The sequence below is a fragment of the Falco rusticolus genome, chromosome 10 (genome assembly GCF_015220075.1).
Source record: "Falco rusticolus isolate bFalRus1 chromosome 10, bFalRus1.pri, whole genome shotgun sequence".
Taxonomy (NCBI): domain Eukaryota; kingdom Metazoa; phylum Chordata; class Aves; order Falconiformes; family Falconidae; genus Falco; species Falco rusticolus.
This window is the reverse complement of record NC_051196.1, coordinates 37,828,344-37,847,850: the sequence shown is the minus strand read 5'-3', so window position 1 is coordinate 37,847,850 and position 19,507 is coordinate 37,828,344. Positions and strand designations below refer to the sequence as shown.

The window sequence follows — 19,507 nt, the reverse complement described above, 5'->3', positions numbered from 1 at the left end:
CTTCCACTCTCCTCTAGCTCATTAGAGTATTTCCCAAATAATTAAAATCCTTCTCTTCTTTGTCTGATTCTCCCATTCTATGCGTAAGGGAAGTATAGACATTGCATTGATATTATTGAGGTAAGCATCCCAATTTAGCATGTTAATCAATAAAGATTTTCTTGGCATGTTTGTTCAATTCACAGAATTGCATTAATGCTTTAAATAGCATGGGAGCATTCTTAAAGAATACTTTGGTCAGTACACTGCCCTGAATTGGTTAGTGTCCTCAACAGGAGGCTAAATGAAAATAATAATTTCTGAAGTAGGAGTAAATTAGGTGTTGGACTCTGACTGTTTCTGTAATGGAGACATTACTTTGTGAGAGCAAACGGGGTTTGTAAGACAGAACCCTCTTAGATCTTTTTAGGAGCTCTACACTTAAAGCACAAAGTCACAGTTCTATAGAAATTGAAGCAACTCGTATGAATCCTGTTTGAATTTATAAATCTAGCTTTGTTTGTTATACTTTGTGCCTTTTGTTTGAGGCACTTTATGCTGAGAGTAAAATTTTAATGATGGAAGCTGTTAAGTTGGAATATTTTGAAAAAGCTCTTAATGAGACTAGAACTTCATTATATAGTAATATTGTGTTGTTCCTTAAATGACACAGTGCTTTTAGGAATGCGTGTCTGCATACTTGAGATAAAATCTTGGGAGTTATTTGGCCTTTTTGTAATTACCCAAGACTTTATCTAACTACTTTTTGTACAGAGTATGACACCCTGAGTGAGTCATCTATGGATAGCTTGCTTTGGAGTGATGATGACTGCAGTCAGGATGTTGATGTAACCACGAACCCTGATGAAGAAGTGGAAGAAAGTGATTTTGAGATTGTTCGATGTGTTTGTGAAGTAAAAGAAGAAAATGACTTCATGATTCAGGTATGAAGTGGAGGGTGAAAGCACACTTCAGTGAATACAGCGGAAGGTGTTTTGTAGAAATACACACAAGTATGTTCTGTACATTAAATAAACTATTGCTGTCCTCTGAAATGATAAAATTTTTAAGGTCACCCGTGGGGTGAGCAGCTGCTATAATAGGTAGAAAACTTTGCTTTTTGATACTATTTGTTAGTTCCTTTTAATCAATAGGAAGTGGAGGAACAGGGACAATTCTATACAAGCCACTAATGGCTGGTTTGTCACTTGTGGATTTGCATTTTTATATTAATTAGAACACTTCCTAGGTTTAGAGAATATGTATTTAAAATTAGTGGCTTTTAATTTGGCTTTTTTGCTTCAGTCTTGTTCTGAGCATGTTCAGAACATTGCTATGAGATGGTGGTACCCTTCTACTTCTCTGCTCTGGCTTGACTTAAACATACAATTTTCTAGATAGGATGAACAAAGCAATCATTACTCGAGTCTTTTGTTGTGAAGCAGAGCTGCATTCATCCATTCTGCAGCTTCTTCTGTAGTTTGTAAATTCCAAGTTCCTAATCTGTGAAAAGACATCTATTCTCCACATACATACTTTTCTTAAAACCAACTTTATAGAAAACTGTTTCCAACCACAGCAGTGTCTATCTCTTCTGCTTAAAACTGTTGATAAAAACCTCTTTGGAATTGCCCTGGCTGTTTACTTTTACTTTTTGAGAGGTTTGTAAATAATGAGGAAACCGTTCCCCACATAGCTGCTCTGAGACTTTCCACCCAGTTCCTATTAGTTTCAAATGGTGAAGTCAAACATACCAAATAAAAAAACTTCTTTGGTATTTCTTGCTCTAGTTCATTTTGCCATTGCTTCTTACATGAGCTGTCAGGTCCCCTTTGGTGATTCCCAGTGAGTCTTAGTAGAAGTATATGCAGGGGCTTAGGTGTGTGCTACTCTAGACCTGAGATGATGAGCTTTTCATAGTTGCTGCTCTAAAGAAATGAGGGTGGGGTTTTTTGTTGTGCATTGTTGGGTTTTTTTGTTGTTCCTGTTTTGGGTTTGTTTTTTTTTTAGGGGGCTCCCACCCTTCCTATCTAGGTAACATTTTGCTTGTTGTGGGACCTCAGTTTAAAGTGACGGTAGTATATAGCTTGGCAGCTGTTCTCATTGCGAATTTTAAGGTAACTATTGCGTTCTTTTGAGGAGGTGGTTTTATTTATGAAAGGAGATGTCATGACACTGGCTTTGGAAATATTTTTCTGGCACACAAAACTCAGCCCCATCTGCAGCTTCTGAATTCACTTTCCAGAGCATTCAGTTGCTAGTTCTTGTGAGGTTTGAATTTTGCTTTATGGGACCCCTTACTGGAATAGTTCCTGGCATGTTACTGTGAACTGCATTTCTCTCTGCTGTTTGGAACTAGGAGGAAAGATGGAAGCTGATCAATACTTGGCTCAGCCACTGCTGATTTTTTTGGTGGTCTTTATTGCTTGAATGGAGGCAGAAACCTGTTATGGAGAAGAGGGAGTGCACTGTAGTGTGAAGAATTCTTGGCTTCTGCAGCAGGACAGTAGAAACACCTGGTTTTTTTCTCTGACAACAGCCTCATTTTAAAAATTTTTAATACGGCTAGCTAACACAGCTAAGTTTGGGGGGTTTTTGTTTGTTCGTTTGTCCTCAACAGTAAGTGTAACAGCTAACTTTACTGATGGTTTTCTTTGGCCTTTCATGCCGTTTTATGGAGATTTGCTCTGGAAGGTATGATGCTTTTTTCTCTCAGTGCTAAGTTCATTTTGATACACACCTTTGTATTACTGTTGGGTCATGACAACACAGGATAAAAGATACCTTTTGCATTAGTAGGAAAGGGCACAGTGATGGACAATGGCTAAAATTAGATAAAAAGCATCTGAGTGTATAGGAGGAAACTGAGTCTTAACAGTTGGTAATAAAGGGGGGTGCTGCTTTCTGAGGACATAGCTCAACAAAAACCATGAAGATAGTTTGGAGTATAATTTTCTGGCAAAAGTAGGCTCAGCACTAGTTTGCAGAATGCAGAGCACTGTCAGCTAGCTGAGGACATAGTCTATGGATAGCTTTCACCTAAGTTTTTGTGGGCCGCTTCTGAGATCGGTTTTCTATGTTGAACTAGTTTGAGGGAGGGCTTAGTGTATTGCAAAGTTCTAAACACTGTAGCTGTGTTATGAAAGAATTGTATAGGAGAGTTTATTGTCCCTGGGAATAGATTCAGATTAATGCAGGTACTCACCACATTGTCAATTATGGGAATTGAAGCAATAGGAATTGAAGAGTGAGGAGCTGGTAACAAGACTGGGGAGGGAGGAGGGGGTAGGTTAGGTAGATGGTTTGCTTAATGTATCAAATGCTGTGCTCCCAACACCTTTCTGTCAGCCTGTAGTTCTTGGAGAAAATGTTTTGAACAGTCAGGTCTCCTGTTGTTGATACAGAAACATCTGAGTTAGCATTTTTGCCTTGTATTAATGCTCTGCACTTAAACAGCTGTGGAATTATGATGAGGGGAACCTATTTGCAGCTTTTCAGAGGTGTAGTGCGGAGATAGATGACTTTATAGAGTGAAAGTCCTGTTAATTGTCATAACTTTATAGCATATAACAGGGACTTCTTCCCTGTTTCCTACTCAGACTTTGACACTTGGAAATACGAATTTGGAAGTGTCAGCCCTAAAGAACTTGCATTTAGATTTGTCCTTTCCTCCTGAAAATAGGTAGTTTTGCTCAGTGTATGGGTTTTTAGAAGAATATTCTTTGCACTTGTCTCCATTGTGATGTTGATTCTGCCCCAGCTTATTGCTCTTGACAAGATCTGACTGAAATATGCTGATATTCGGGGTTCTTGCTTGAGCGTGTGCCCGTGTACCAATCTGTCTTGACTTTGTATCAAAATTAAGGGGCCAGGGCAGTTTCTCCAAGCACATGACAGGAAGTTCATTCCCCTCTGGATATATGTATGATGCCGTGTGACAAGAGGGAAAATGGTAAATCATTTTCTCTTTGAACTGTACTCATTTCCATGAACGTGCCAAATTTAGAAATGATGAGGAAAGAATGTTAAACGCAGGCAGCACCTTTATTTTTCCTGAAAGATTGGGGACCATTAAGGTTTAATGAAACTCTTACACAGTTAAACAGAGAGTTTGTTCCATTTAAGTCTTTAATAATGGAAAGTTTAAAAAAAAAAAAAAAAAAAAATTGACCTTAGAGATTCTGCAAAAAACTCTTATGCTGAACTTGCCTTAAATTGTCTCAAGCAATTTGTACATAAAGAATGCCATTTGTTATGCTAGGCTATAGAAACACAGGTTTGCATTTAATGTAAGTACCTGCCTCAGTTAATAGAAGTTAAAACTTGGAAAAAATATATTATCACTGGTCAATGCTGTGTCATCCCAGTCTCTTAACTTTGCAGGGAGTTTACTAGATTTCATTTATGGAGCCTGTGTAAAGTAGCAGCTTAGCGTTGCCATGTGTTACTTCTGCAGGCACAGCACTCCCTTTTTAGGTTGAGACTTGGGCCCAAAACAGTCTAGACAAAATGTCATATCCCCTCCTTTTCGTTTTTATACCTAAACATTGGTGATTTGTGTGTGATGTAGAGAACTTCAGGGCTGGATTTGGTGGCCTTGGAGGGCATGGATGTAAAGGGACTTGGGATATTTTTGTTCTGATAGATGTAAAGCTGCTTACATGTCCATAGGGTGCGGTTATTTCTTTCACGCTTTAGCTTCAATTTAAATGTTGCACAACTATGCATGTTTTTTCCTATTCAAAAACCTCTTATTTGGCTTGTTTTGAATTTCCCTACTACTGCCTGGGCAGGGGGTAGCTTCTATGTGGCATGTGTCCAGTGCAATAAACCTGTAGCCTGGCCAGCCAAGCTGTGAATTAGAATGTGCAGGTAAAAGGAAGGAGCTGTGCTCTCGTGGGATGGATATTTAAATATCAGTTGAGTAAAATAATAAAAGTCAGGATGCTTCATTACAGTTCTGGGCAAGCTTGCCTAGAAAATCACCGAGTGCAGCTCTGTGCCATATGGCACATTTTACAGGTTGCAAGTGTAACTAGGTCCAGGAGCTCCCTTCTTACTTTTAGCATGCAGTCTGTTTTTCTTAATTTGTTTGCTTTGTTTTAGGACACTGGCTCCTACTAACCATCTTTGTGACGAGGATGGTGTCTCAGCCTTTTTTGAAAACATTGCTTTACTGCTTTAGAACTGTTCACCCATTTTGTGAAGCAAAGCATTGTTAGTCTGGTCTTTCAGAAAGCTGTTTCTTTACTAAGTTTTACATTGTCTGTTCCCAGTGCTTATACTTCCTCCACACCTAGACCACTGCTTTAATGCAATGATGCATTCAAAAACTGGTGGTCCCTTTCTGTCTCTCCTAGCTTGAGGAAAGGCAGTAGTAGATAGGAGCATTGGTGAAAGTTGTATAGGTGGTGCTTGACACAGATGTTTATCAAGTCGGCGTGTTTGTAGGTCAGTGAAGGGCAGCATCTAAGGTTGCTTGAAGTTGCTGTTTGTGTGTGTGTTAGTTCATTTTGAAAACCTTTACCAATATTGACAGGGTCCCTGTATGAAGCTTTTGGCTTCTGCTCTGGGAATTAAAGGTTGTGATCTATTGTCTCACTGCTTGGCAAAATAGTAATTCTGAACTGGCACCACGGTTTCAAATCAAAATTGACATAATATTCTTATGTGCGGTTTTGTCCCATATTTCAGTGGTCTTTAGGCTACAGCTGAAGTTTTGTCTGCTTGCAAAAGTGTGGGGGGGGGGAAGTGACAGAAACAGGAAAAACTATATCCACATGTTCTATCTAAAACTGGATAGCTTTCAGTACAGTGATTGCATTTTAAATATTGTAACTATGCTAAAAAAGTAGGGCCAAATTATATTCAGTCTTTGCCAAATATGGTTGTCCACACTTGGAAGTATGTCAGAAGTTTTTAAAGCTAGTACAACTGCATCTGCACTTTTTTTTATTAGTAGAGCTACCTTTGAAATATGTAAAATGTTAGAGATACAAGTATCAGTAAAACATAATACTTGGCTAGTCCTATGTGACGGAAATACTCCTTGGATTTTATAATTGAATGTGATTTACTGTTTGAGTGGGGAACCTTTTAATTCAGAAAACTTGATATATTTTGGTACAGAAAGCTCGGTTGCATATTGTTTTCTGTCCTGATTACATGTGCATGCATCTTGTGAAAGACTTTCGTCTTCAAAGGGAATGTTTTTGCACTTTTCAGGATCTCTGCTTCTGCGTTGTAATTGTTGTCATTCTCCAGAAATCCATGTGAAAAATGTGTGGGAAGGGTTCAAATTTTATTGTGATCTGATTTGTCCATGTATTTGCTTGTAGCTGGAAGAGGGGCCTGGGGATTAATACAGCTTTTTGTCTTAAAATATGTAGATTATGTGTCTCTTAATTGAGGTAATCTTACTGAGCTCCTGTAGGCTTCATTTCTGTTGATGTGCACTTCTTGACTTTAAACAGTGTGAAGAGTGTCTATGCTGGCAGCATGGAGTCTGTATGGGTTTACTGGAAGATAACGTACCTGAGAAATACACCTGCTATGTTTGCCAAGATCCTCCAGGTACAGAAATTTAAGGTTACAGAGCCTTCTTACATAGGTTTTAACTTTATTAGTAATATATATATATATATATATACACACACACTACAAAGATCAAACTCTTTGTTTGCTTTTTGGTTTTGCTCCCCTATCTCTGTTTGTCATTATAGGTAATTGAGTTCAGTTATAGATACAGAAGTTTTAATTAACATGAATGTAAATAAGTCAGTATTGTGGAAATACAGGTGGACAGGAATGGAAATGAATGTGTTAACTGTGATGACCATTCGTCACATGTTTGACGGTAATAAGGATTGTACTCTCTGCCTATGGAAAATTAATTTAGAAGCATTTGGGGACCTTAAGCAGACTCCACATGGGCATATCTTACAGGATGTGACTGCAGCTTTCCTCCAAGACCAGGCTTACACATTCTTTAAAATAAGCCAGTGAGCAGCTTGCTGGTTCTCAACAGCTGTGAAACTTACCCATCTGACTGCATTACCCAAGATAACTTACATTTGTATTTATTTTAGGTAATGCAGTCAGAGCTGATTAAGCAGTACGTTCTCTGCTCCTAACTATATCTTTGAAAGTGTCTTAGTCCATGTAATGCAGCAGGCAAAATTACACTTATGTCCATCTTCTCTGAATTCCAACTCTGAATTGTAAAGCCTTGCTGAATGTGGAAACAGATGAGGTTCAAGCATGAGTCATATTCGTAAATAATGAAAAAAATGAGATCTCTGCCTAATCACAAGACTTTTTTGGGTTTTATATATATTTGGATTGTGATATCTGCTTTTCTTGGGTGTTTGAAAATACCAACTCTTTCGTAGCTTTAACTCATTGTTTCATGTAGTTTGTATACTAATGTTTGTACTCATAGCAAGGAAGACGTGCTATACTTTAGTAAAAAATTTTAACACTTATTTAAGGGTTTTTTACAGCATCTTGCATCCAGGATTTTAACCCTCTCTTTTCAAGATATTTTGCTTTGGTTTGTGTCAGTCTGAGTTACGTGCAACTAAAGTGCACGTGCAAACTGAATTTGTGCCATCACACTTGAACTGTTTGTATTTGGTAAGAAACTTCATCAGAATGCTTTTTGGTAAAAACAGATTACAGCTGACACTTCATTTGCTTAATTAGCTTAATTACTTCTATTAACTATTGCTCTGATGATCCTGAAACTTGGCATGTATGGGGTTTTTTTATTATTATTTGGACTTAATATTTACCTCTGTCTTGGGAAAGGAAAACGTACCAACTTTTTGACTGCAAAAGTGGCTTCTCAATTTCATTGAATCTGCTGTTGGCTTGAAATGAGCAAATAGGCTTTATGAAGGTGCAAAGAAGCTGCTTTTAAAACTGGGAGTGGGCCACTTGGCAAACTTACTTAGGAGCTTTCCCCAGTTTAATGCTAGGACTTGTAACAGCACCATTCATATTATTGGAAATTAAAGCAAGTTTAGTGTAATTATGCCTAAAAATTGTACCAACTGTCATTTTGGACAGGTTTTTTTGAGTCAAGTGAAGTTTTTAAGAGATTTGTTAACTTACCCTTGCTTAAACATTGCCAGGATGCTTATGATGTGACAGATACATTCAAGCCATAGAAAGCATCCATTGCTGGATATTGTCTTGTGTCTTCTCTTAAGCTTACACACATAGAAAGACAGCACTTAATGTCTTTGAGTACACAGTTAAGTGAACAATGCCATGGATGGGCTTCAGTTGGATAATCTCAGTGTTGTTCAGATGATCATGGAGTTCTAAAATTCACGACTTTATCTTTATGGACCGAACTTCATTTTCTGTCACAGATGGTAGCTTCTCTAACACAAAAATAAATATGTAGGGGTTAATACAGGTATGTCAGGTATGTCTCCAAAGTGGTTCTGGCCATACCTGAAAGATCTCTTGCTTGATACAGCACATATACTTGAAAAGTTGAGCTGTCACAGCCTTGAAAATTTGTTCATCCCTGTGTTGATTTATGTTTGAGATTTCTTGGAGGTCTTGCCTCAAAACATCAAGTATTGTCCTATACGGCCTTTTGGCTGAGTGTGCTTACAAGCGCACTCATTTGCTTTTACTCCTTTAGTGAAACAGAGCATTAGTATTGAACTAGTTTGAAAATGTCCTTTATGTCCATGGATGTTCATACAAGGCATGATATGGAAACAGTTTTGCTTCTGTTCTGTAACTTGCCATCCAAAAGCATATAAGCACCTGTGACTCAAGTTCTGCTCGCTTCTCAGTACAGCTTCCAAAGAGTTGCTTTGCTTCACTGTGCCAAAGTTAATAGCATGGGCAGTGATGCTACCTAATAGGCCTGTAGTGCAATCCCTGGTTCTTCTCTGCTGCCTAGTAACTCTTTATCTTATTTTTTTTAGCTTCTCCTCAACTGCTGAAACTTCAAGTTAATATTAAACTGCTTATATTGGAGACTTCTTTGGTGACTAACGTTCTGAGTCTGTGCCCCAATATTATCTCTGATTTTGTAGCTTTGCAACTGGGCTGTGTATAGGCCAGTGAATGGTGTGGTGTTTCTCAGGGTGCTGAGCTGTCTTCTGAAAACATCTGTTGTAACAATACATTTTACAGGGTGCGTGGGGGCTTTTGTGGGGTTTTTGGCTTGGCTTATTTGTTTGTGTTTTTGCAATCTAGCAGGCTTGTCAAGTGTTACTCTTTCCTGCTAATATCGTTTTGTTTTGCTTCCTAAGTTACTTTCACTGATGCATTTATCACATTTAACATAATTTCATTTCAGCTGTTGTTGATACTCCAGCCTCTTAAGCTAGAATTAGCATTAGTAATAGCTGACTTAGGCAAATTCTCCATCAGAACCTCATCACTGATTCATTTTAAATTTACTTATGAATGATTGTACTAATACAAGTGTGATGCTTAAAAACAAGACCACATGAGAAGGGAAGTTCACCACCTTTTGCTGTGTTTTGCTGTGTTTTGCTGTCTGCAAAGAGCTGTGTTCAAACTGTAGGTTTAGTCAAACCATGGTTACTAGACAGTGTGATAGATACCCTGCTAAAGATACACCTTTCTCTGTGCATCAGCTGCAGTTACCTGTTGTGGATGTCCTTTGGCATTTGGAGTCTAAATGCTTTTACAGTTGGGCAGAGGTTTTTACAGAGATTATCTCACTTCCCACTTTACAAGTTCTTCATGCCTTCAGGGTTTTGTCTGCTACTGTAGGATCTTTATTGGTACTGTTGTTAAGAACAAATAAGCTGTTGCAAGACCTTGAGATAATCAGAACTACCAGTAATGTTAACTCACCATACATAGGTAATGCTTCATTTTAACACACTCATTACTGTTGCTTTAGGTCAGAGGTCCAGCTTAAAGTACTGGTATGAGAAGGAGTGGTTAAGTAACGGTCACATGCATGGCTTAGCATTTTTGGAAGAAAATTACTCCCACCAGAATGCCAAGAAGATAGTAGCCACTCACCAACTTCTTGGTGATGTACAGAGAGTGATAGAAGTACTGCATGGACTGCAGCTGAAGATGAGCATATTACAGTAAGCGGTATTTAAGTATCAGTTGGCATGTTCTCAATGTGAATGAGATTTCAAATACTAGAAAAATAACCAGAAATTCAGACATACTTTCGTGCTTCTTTGTGGATAGATAACTACATAGTTTGAATTGCTAATAGATCTTGAAAAAGGACCTAGCTGCTTAAAAACTATTTAAGTGTCTTGAGGAATGTAAACTGAATTTGTGTATAAAATGGCTGGGCAAGTATGCAGGAAAGAGGGAGAAAACTAAAACCAATTTCTCCTAAAGTACTTACATAGATTTAAATAATAAGAAATAATGTGTGTAACCTCTGGCAGCATTCTTAAAATACCTGCATTCTCCATTCCAGCAATTCTAAATCATAGCTTTTCCAGCAGAAATCACATCTTTTTGTTTGACATAATGTATTGCTCTGTTGTAGTGGGAGAGCAGTTGCACCTTCAGCAACCTGTAGCAATTAATTTCTATGTAAAGATTATTACAGATATGTATGAAAAAATAACATTCTGTAATCATTGTAGAAATAATTTTCTGCATCTCTGTTTAAAGTCATCTTTGGGTTCTGATAACTGAAAAACTTTTTTGTACTCAAATCCAGCAGTTTTAAATTTATTTACTTCCATATTTATAATTTATTAGTTGATAAATTGCACAGCAGCAGCTATTTGGAAAGCAAAGCTTTTAGTGTTTCCAGTGTTCTTTAGAACTTTTTCCCTTAAATTTAATCTGGTGATGCAGTAGGACCACTGGCAGTACTTCAAATGCTTAAGCAGTGAAGTAACACTTAAAGCAAGAGAGTAGTAATTTTATCGTAAGGTTTTGCTTTTCCATTACAGTACCCTTTAGTCAGATCTGTAAGTAATATCTTTCTTGGAGAGGTGGAACGTAAATATTTTAAGACCAGTCCTTAGGCAAGATAGTAGAGTCCTTACTCTAGATAGTAGAGTCCAATTTGCAATTGTAGAGTAAATTGAGATTTGCATAGTACTAAGGTATGGAGCACCACCGGGCAAGTATGTGATGTCTGTTACAGACTTAGTTCCTCTTCTGTCCTGAAGCTGGTGTGGTGACTGGGTTTAAAGATGAGGTGTGATCCTGTTAGGACCATCTTGTTAAAAGCTATAGGCCCTGTTTTCTTTACATAAATCAGAAAGGATTTTAAAAATCGCTGAATTAAGAGAATTATTATATTGTTGATGCAAAATCACCTTCTAGGGGAGAGGAGATGATTTCATAGTTGCCTGAAAGTATTAGGAGAGTGTTGCTCAGTATTTCAGGGAGGTGGCACAGGATTGCAGGTGACATTAACAGCTTCAGTGCAATGGGAGGGAGAGCCAGCCTTCAGAAGGCAATAGTTAAAAGGTTGCTGAAGTACTAAGTGTTTTGAATTTTCATCCTTATGTAGCTGGTGCATAATCTTCCAGTTTTCTGTCTTCTGTAAACATTATCCCTTGATCTTTGCTGAGCAAAATAGTGCTTTTAGGTGTAGCATATCAGTGGAGCTGGAGTAGAAAGCTTTAAGGAAGACTTGGCTTTTGGTTTTTGACTTGTGCCTTCAGGATTGCTCACCAAGGATATCACAGACATGCAGTCACTGCAGGTAGAGGTGCTTGTATAAAGTGGTCTGAGCAAGTCCTTGGCAGTTGTACTAGCTGTAGTTTCCTCTGATAGACACTGAAGAAACTTGAGCTACTGTAGAACGGATTAAAAAAGCAGTTAGTTTGGAAGTAAACTGATCATGTTCTGTTGTTTAGCTTACAGCTGGAAAAGCTGGACCAATGTAACAGAGTAAGTCCATCTGCCTTTGTTTGCAAGGAAGCACAGAGGGGGATTCTGGGGCAGACTTTCCATGCAGCTGAATGCAGGTGCTTTAGGATCAGTATTTGCTTCTGGGGCATTCTTGCAGCCTGTAGCAGATAAGCTGCCTACCCTTTGAAGATAAGCAGAGGCATTCTGCTTTGCTCTCCTTTTTACTGCTGTTTTAATGCCTGACAGACATGTGGAAGAAGAGTATCAGTTACCACACTCTTTTTTTTTGTTGTTTGCCTATTGTGTCTGTGTAAGAATCTAATACCTATAGTTGTCCTTGCTGCTGGAATAAATAATGTATTAGTCAATCTGAAAAAACTGAAGTAAAACTTTTTATAAGAAGCAGGTTGCGGGGCTGTGGCATGTTGGTATAGCAGGCAGTAGAATTTGCTTAGCATCTTGGTATTTAAAGGGAAGCTGAAGTTTTAAAGGCAATAATAAAGAAGTTCTATATCGCCACCACTCCAGGTCCCCAATTGTTGTTGTTATTAGAGGGCTATAAAATATCAGTGGATTGAATTTTGACATTTATTTTGGGGAACTACAGGCTAAAGTTTGATACTGAGTGGTTTGAGGGGGTCTTTTTGTTTTACTGATGTTTAAAATTGTTAAAATCTTAGCTTAGCTTCAGTGTGACTTACCTTACTGAAAATAGCCCAGTGCAAATGAGTTTATGCTGTTAATAAATTGCAAATATTGAAGCAAAATACTCCAGGGGCAACACTGAAAATTTGTATGTATCTATTTGAAACTTACTCTTCAATCTTTTTCTTAATGCCAACACTTGGCTTATATACCATGTTATAGAAATGAAAATAGTAAACTTAAGAAAGCATTGTAGGAAGAACCACAACTGAGGTCAGTGAAATTACATTATTTCAGAATATTTGGTTGTTGTTTTTTTTTACTGATTATGATGACTAAAGCATGTAGTATTTCAAATATTCTTAATTTCTTTACATAATGGGCCAGTCTGGTCAGTCACTTTGTTTACATTTGGGTGTTTTACCTCTTTTTTTTTTTTTTTTTTTTTTTTTTTTTTTTAAATGTTTGAACAGAAATAAAGAACATCCCGACCTAAAGCTTTGGTGCCATCCATGGAAGCACATTACAGTAGATGAAAAAATTCATACAAAACACATCATTCACATTGAGGAAAACTGTTGCAAAGAGGAAATGGCAGGTTATAGAACTTGGAATGGGACAGTTGAGAAACCCTCAACCATTCCTTCTGTGGAGGAATCTTACATTACGAGTGAACACTGTTACCAGAAGCCTCGGGCCTACTATCCTGCAATAGAGCAGAGATTGGTTGTGGAAACAAGAGGTTCAGCTGTGGATGATGGAGTAAATAGAATAAGGGAAAATGGGGATGATGCCCTGTCAGAGAGATTTGGCTGGAATCTGGACCGAGAAATATGCAAGATGGAAAATGAATCCAAACACAATTACTCTAAGGTATTTGTAATAAAATAACCTCCTCTGTATAGAGGATGTATTTGCCTGGCATGGTGCAAAGCTCAATCCTTTTAAATAGTTTTTAGTCATTTCTTTGTTTGTGTTTCGTTTTTTCCTATGCTGCTAAAGTTGCCAATTCGCATTAAAATTAGAGATGATCAACACTTCCATTTCAAATAATTAAAAAAGCAACAACTGACAACTAGTTTGAAGAGGACTTCTGGACCTTGAATCATCCGCACAGTCTGCGGAACATGCATTATGATTCATTGCTGCTTACTTTTATGTGTGCTAAATGTAAAAAACCAAACCACTAGCAACAGGACAGAGAGAACAGGGCAAGCGTGTATGAAACTACCAAATACACAGGTATTCCACCTTTTAGTTATTTCCATCTTGTTGTCATGGTTTTTTTAATAGTTACCTTAACTAAAGTAATTCCAGGTTTTTCAGGCAGCATTTCATGGTGGGGGAAAATAAAAGTAGCAGCCTGAACTGATTTTTAAGAATGAACACTCCATTGATTAGCCATGTATCATCTTTGTACTGGAGCACTCTAGTTCTATTTTTTCAACTCTTGATTCTCATTTTCAGGTCTGTCACAGGCCTTTCTTTCTACACCCCAATGCAGTTTTGCTTCAATTTAGTTAGTGTCAAGTCATACAGAATATGGTCTGACAAATGTTAGAAGGCCTCTGGGAAATACTGACCTCCCCTTTTTAGATTAAAAGGTTGTTTAACTTTTATTTCATGCATGTGTAAGCTCTAATTTATCTTTTTTAACTTCTCTATCAAATCAGTTCAGATTGCTTTGTTTCCCAGAAAGGCATATATTTCAGTTCTTCAGTCTTCTAGGAACCTTTTTCTAAATCCTGTTGTATTTCAGCAGAATGCTGAAAAAGTAGGGGAGTAGAGTCAACACTGCTGACAGTGTAGTCAAGTTTTATAAATGGTGGTAACGTTGGGGTTTTTTCTAGATGCCCTGATGAAAGTTTTAGTAGAACTGACATTAGATTCCTTCAGGGAAAATCCCTTCTCCCTGCAAAACCATTTGGTCTGTACTTCATCACTGTCATGTTGTCACGGTCCACTCAGTGGACTCGTGATGGTTTGTTTACTATGATCTCGAAGCACAAAAATCAAGGCGACCACGCTGAGGGGTTATGCTTCAATCAAGCAGCACAATTTTATAGTTTGCCCGTAAAGCGGCGTGCGATAGACAGAAAGTGAAGAAAAGGTAAAGTGAAAAGGAAAGAGGATTATAGCGACCACCACGGGTCCAAGGCGTCCCTATGGTCCTCGGTCCAGGCAGCGTCCTGCCGGCCCTTCCGGTCGTCGTGATCCTTGGTGGGGAAGATCTCCAAAGTTCAGTTGCTAAGAAGGCATCTTTTTATGCCAAGCAGCACACCTTGCTCCTCCTCTGGCCCATGGACTGTTGCCAGTCTCCGCCTTCTCAAGCCAGGTTACCAGCATGTCCAAAGAGGGGTGCCCGAGGCGTGGTTTGCCTTAGAGGCGGGTGGCTTCAGACCAGGAGGTGTGTTTTTGTATTATAATGATATTATAATGAAGAAAGTTCACCTGAAGTTCATGTTTTCTGGTTCGTTGTTATGACCGCGGTTGTCATCCATCTTCTGGACAGCTGTTACGTGGCCTTATTGTAGTCGTTCCTTCCAGTCCCAGGTGGCAGGGAGCGGCACAGCACTCCTCGTACCGTGCAGTTCTCCTTCCCAGGGTCTCTGGGTCTCGGTGTCCATGAGGAGCACATTCCACCTCCAGGTCTCTGTTAGCAGTGTTGAGACAATATCGTTCTCTTTAGACCGACTCTTACACATGTTGAAAATAGCTTTAGTGTTCCCTAGAGGATGCACAGATTAAGTGCATTATTTTCCAATTGGAAGCTGGCAGGGAGCTAGCTATGTGTATGTATGCTGTCTTTTGAAAATCAGATGCTTGTGAGGTGCAAAGGATAGGTCTTAGCAAAATACCTATGAAAGTATGTCTATATTAGGTAGTCTTGCCCAAACCCTTAATATTTGTGTATGGTATCTTCTCAGCATGTCTCTATCCCTCCACTAGCTTAAGATTAGTGGGTTTTAGCTTGGATAACTGTAAGGACCCAGACAGTCTGGCCCGTCATTCTACTTCACTGTAACAAATACTCATGTGTGTATTTTTGCTAGGTAAGAGAGTCTGTCTCTAAGAAAGTCTCTCCAGAGGAAGCTATTGAAATGAAATTGCTGGAAAAAGACAAAGAAGGAGTTGTGAACTCGCAGCTGCAGTGGCAGCTTAATCTTTTAGCTCACGTGGAATCTCTACAAGATGAAGTTATACATAGAATGGATTTCATTGAGAAGGAGCTAGACGGTAGGTAACATTTTTCTGTTTCAAAAATTAACTGTATTTAACAGAGATACCAGTTCAAAACACGTTAACTTGAATTTTACTTCTGCAGACCTACAAAGAGATGAAAGCTGCTTTTTCATATTTACTGCATTTACTAATAGAAACTGGATTTGTTGTTGATGTTGGGGGTGGTGGTGGATTTTAAGATAGATCAAATTAAAGCTAAGCAGAATTTTATCAAAAATGTTCTGGTTAGATCACCTCTAAATACTTATATCGGATATGTAGTGGAATATCTTCCATGTCTTTTTGCTTTCAGGTTTTGTCATTCTCCATAGCTCTTCTGTGTATCTGAACTTCCCTGTTCTTCAGGGGCTTGTTGGCTCTATTAGCCTACTCTAGGTGGCCTCTTCAGTGTACAAGGTGCTTACCTCTTCCTGTCACTTCCAAATTCTATACCTAAGTGTCTCCTGAAATTTTTTTTTCCTAGTAATGGAGAACTTCTAAACCCTTTGTGTTACATTAAAGAATCCAGGATAGTTCTTTTTCTTGACACCTTGAAGTTTGACCATTGGTTGTATAGTGGTTACAGCAGCAGCTTTTCTTGCAAGGGTGTTGGGAATCTAACCTTTGCCAAAGGAAGAGCCCTCTTTGTATTCAGTAGGGTACTGAAGAGTTGAACAGCTAAAGGAGTATTTCAGGTAATGAAGGCTAATCAGGCCTGTAATCATAGTGCCTATTTCATGAATGAAGAAGCCCTGGTGCACAAAAGTCAGGCTATTTCTATCTGCTGCTGAGCTGGAAGGCCACTCAGAACATTGCTACTCTGATCAGGATTTTTCTTACTTCAAGGCTGGATCTGTTAGTAGTTGGATAATACCCAGTTCTTGGGCAGATACAGCCCTTAGGTTAAACTAGCCTATTGATCTAGTTACTGGCAGTGGCCACTGCTGCTTCTCTTGGCAGATGTATTCTGTCTTCAAGGTTTCGGTCTCCTTCCTCGATACTGTCCTGTCCCCTGAACTCATAGTTCAATCTGACCACCTTTCTGGTGGTTGTATTACGTTGTTGCCTGACTTGTTTTTCGGTCAGTAGTATTTCTGGTTGTTCTTTCCCGCTGAGAAGCTTTAGAGCAAGAATTATTTTTCTTTGTGCAGTAATCTGCTGTTCGTGCTTTTGGATTTTATCCCCATTTTCTGCTACCCAACTTTTTTTCTTGGCCAATTGTATTCTGTATTAATGGCAGACTTCTTTCATTAGCTTAGTCCTATCCTTGTAGAATCTTCAGTTGCATCTATTACTAATCTTAAAGGTATTTTGATTGTATAAGCTTCCTGTACTACAGTGTTAATGTGCTGGGATTGATATAGATCAGAGGAAGTTTAGTACCAGATTTCACAATAGTTCTGAGTTTTCCTCCCCTGCTTTCTCCTAGGAACATAAGGCTGGTTTTCTCTTATCCCTCAATGTGAATTATTGTCATGTGTCAAAAGCTTTTTGCAAAGATTGGTGTGAGTAGCCTCATTTTCTGACTTCTCAAATACCATGTATTAAAAACATTGCCCACCGCGCTCTCAACATTCACAAAAGATTGTGACTTAAGGTGATCTTATTTGCTGAGAACTGGAATAGTGACAGTTTTGTTTTTCTTTGCAGTTTTGGAGAGTTGGCTGGATTATACAGGAGAGCTGGAACCACCAGAACCACTAGCTAGACTCCCACAACTCAAACATTGTATAAAGCAGCTTATAACGGACCTAGGCAAAGTGCAACAGATTGCACTTTGCTGCTCAACATGAGACTAGAGAAAGTTGGAGACTGTTGCTGAGTGCAAAGTTGGAGCGTCTGATTTGAACAGTTCTGTATATTTGAATGAAATTAGCATGCTGGTTGCATGTGATACAGATTGACTTCAGGGATTTGTGAAGAAGTGCTGTTCAAAGAACAGCAAAAAGGTTATTTCGGGTTTATTAGGCAATTATAATGATACAGAAGAGGTCATACTGTTGTCTTCAGAGGCTGGGTGTTGGTTGATAAATTATACTTAAATTTTCACTCCTTACAAGTTGTTCATTGAAACAGTAGACTTTTTCATTATTAAATTGATTAAAAGTTGTGCCACTGAAGAACAGAGTTCTAAGAGCCAAAAATGTTTCATTGACAGAGGTTGTAAATAACTTTGCATAGTTTAGGTGACTTGTGTCATGTTTTATTCCTTCTGGTTTATGCATAATAGCACACAGTATTTAATCATTAGGGAATGTTATAACAGTTTTCAGACTTAGTAAGTATGAATGTCCAGCTCTTAACTATAAAGTGTTATGTGGAGGTTTGCAAGTAACAGTGGCCTAAACCCCACTTCTATTACGTTAAATAGCGTAGCAGAAGGTCGTGGGTGGATTGGACTTACTTTCAGGATACATGATTGTTTTTCCTATTTATCCAGTCACTATCACATGACTTGGTACTGGGGAAACCCATTAACGTTGTGTTTCTGTGCATTCTCGAGCTCTTAAACATGGCCATACTGTGCCTCCTGAAGCAGTGCTAGTGGGGACACCCTTGTTGTGGCAGTATGAAATACTGCCGTGGAAAGACTGGAGATGCAATCAGAGTTCCAGACTTAAACAAGGTCTGTAATGGATGTTGTGTAGTTTTCTACCCATTTGTTAATAATTGCCATTCCGGTTATATTTTGAAATGTAGACTTTTTTCGATACTCTGAACGTGTTCATTGTAAAGACTTACTATGAATGTGTGGTTTTGGGAATCAGTTTATTTTATATTTGTGTAAATAAAGGCTCAAGGTCTATGCATGAGGTACTGTCCTCCCAGACAGTGAGTGGGTTATTATCTTAAATAGTGTATGTTCACAAAGTCCCCTTTTATACCCAAGTTTCAATTTTCTGGTTTGTATTACTTTGTGAGAGCGAGGTGATTATGCTGCTTATGTTCAAGTCACATTATACAGTACCTTTTTTGAAACGGTGGTGTATTGTGTTTGAGACGTTCTAAGTCTTTCAGCTGCAGATCATAGCTCTATAAATAATGGCTGTGACTTTAGTTTTCCTTCCCAAATGTTGCTGAATTAAAAGTTCACTGGGGAAAATGGCAAGCTGTTTTTGCAGTGAGAGGGTGTCCTTAAAAAGCTGGATTTGTTACCTTGGTTTTATTTTGTGTGTTGGTACCACCAAAGGGTAAAATTTAAGCACAGGCCCATAACTGTACAAATCACTAATTTTGAATATGAATGTTTGTATACAACAAAGAATAATTGTAAACTTGAAATATCCAAAATTATTGTAGGAGTTAACAGTATCTACACAGTGAGTATTTTATTTCCCTCAGAAAACAAAATAACCAGGCTGTTCTAGGTAGTAGCTAAGGCTTTTGTGCTAAGACTCATTTCAGGGAATAATTTGTCTCTGTTTTATAGTACTAGTTGCTATATAGTGAATACAGCATATGTACAGCAGAAAAATAAACTTATTTTTCTGTAACACAATTGGAATAAAGCTTACATGATATTTAAGAATCACTTTGCTCTCTGAAGGTGAGACCAGTGCTGATACCTTGTCTCATACCTGTTAATAATGACAGCTGAATTCATGTATGCCCCAGACAACTGAAGGTTTTGGGGTTTGTTAGTTGATCAACCAGAAACATGTTCCATGCTTGAAATCTGTAAAGTTAGCACTCTGACCAGGTATCTCTCAAAGAACATAGCTATGTTGCTAACAAGTCAGCTGTGCTTACAGTTCGAGGGGGTGAAAGCAGTTAAATTCCTGAGTACTTTTCACTCCAGAATAGAACTTCT

General features: G+C 38.4%; 1 protein-coding gene across 1 annotated transcript in view; it reads left to right on the top strand.

Moving 5' to 3' along the window:
• The window catches only part of PHF20 (PHD finger protein 20), a 72,625-nt gene extending 53,400 nt beyond the window's left edge, over positions 1-19,225 (top strand). Inside the window, 6 exon segments of the mRNA XM_037401913.1 lie at positions 754-923; positions 6,453-6,552; positions 9,884-10,079; positions 12,948-13,347; positions 15,528-15,711; positions 17,347-19,225. Of these exon segments, the coding sequence (XP_037257810.1) occupies positions 754-923; positions 6,453-6,552; positions 9,884-10,079; positions 12,948-13,347; positions 15,528-15,711; positions 17,347-17,489 (1,193 nt within the window). The 3' untranslated portion in view covers positions 17,490-19,225.
• Positions 19,226-19,507: the final 282 nt, after the last annotated feature.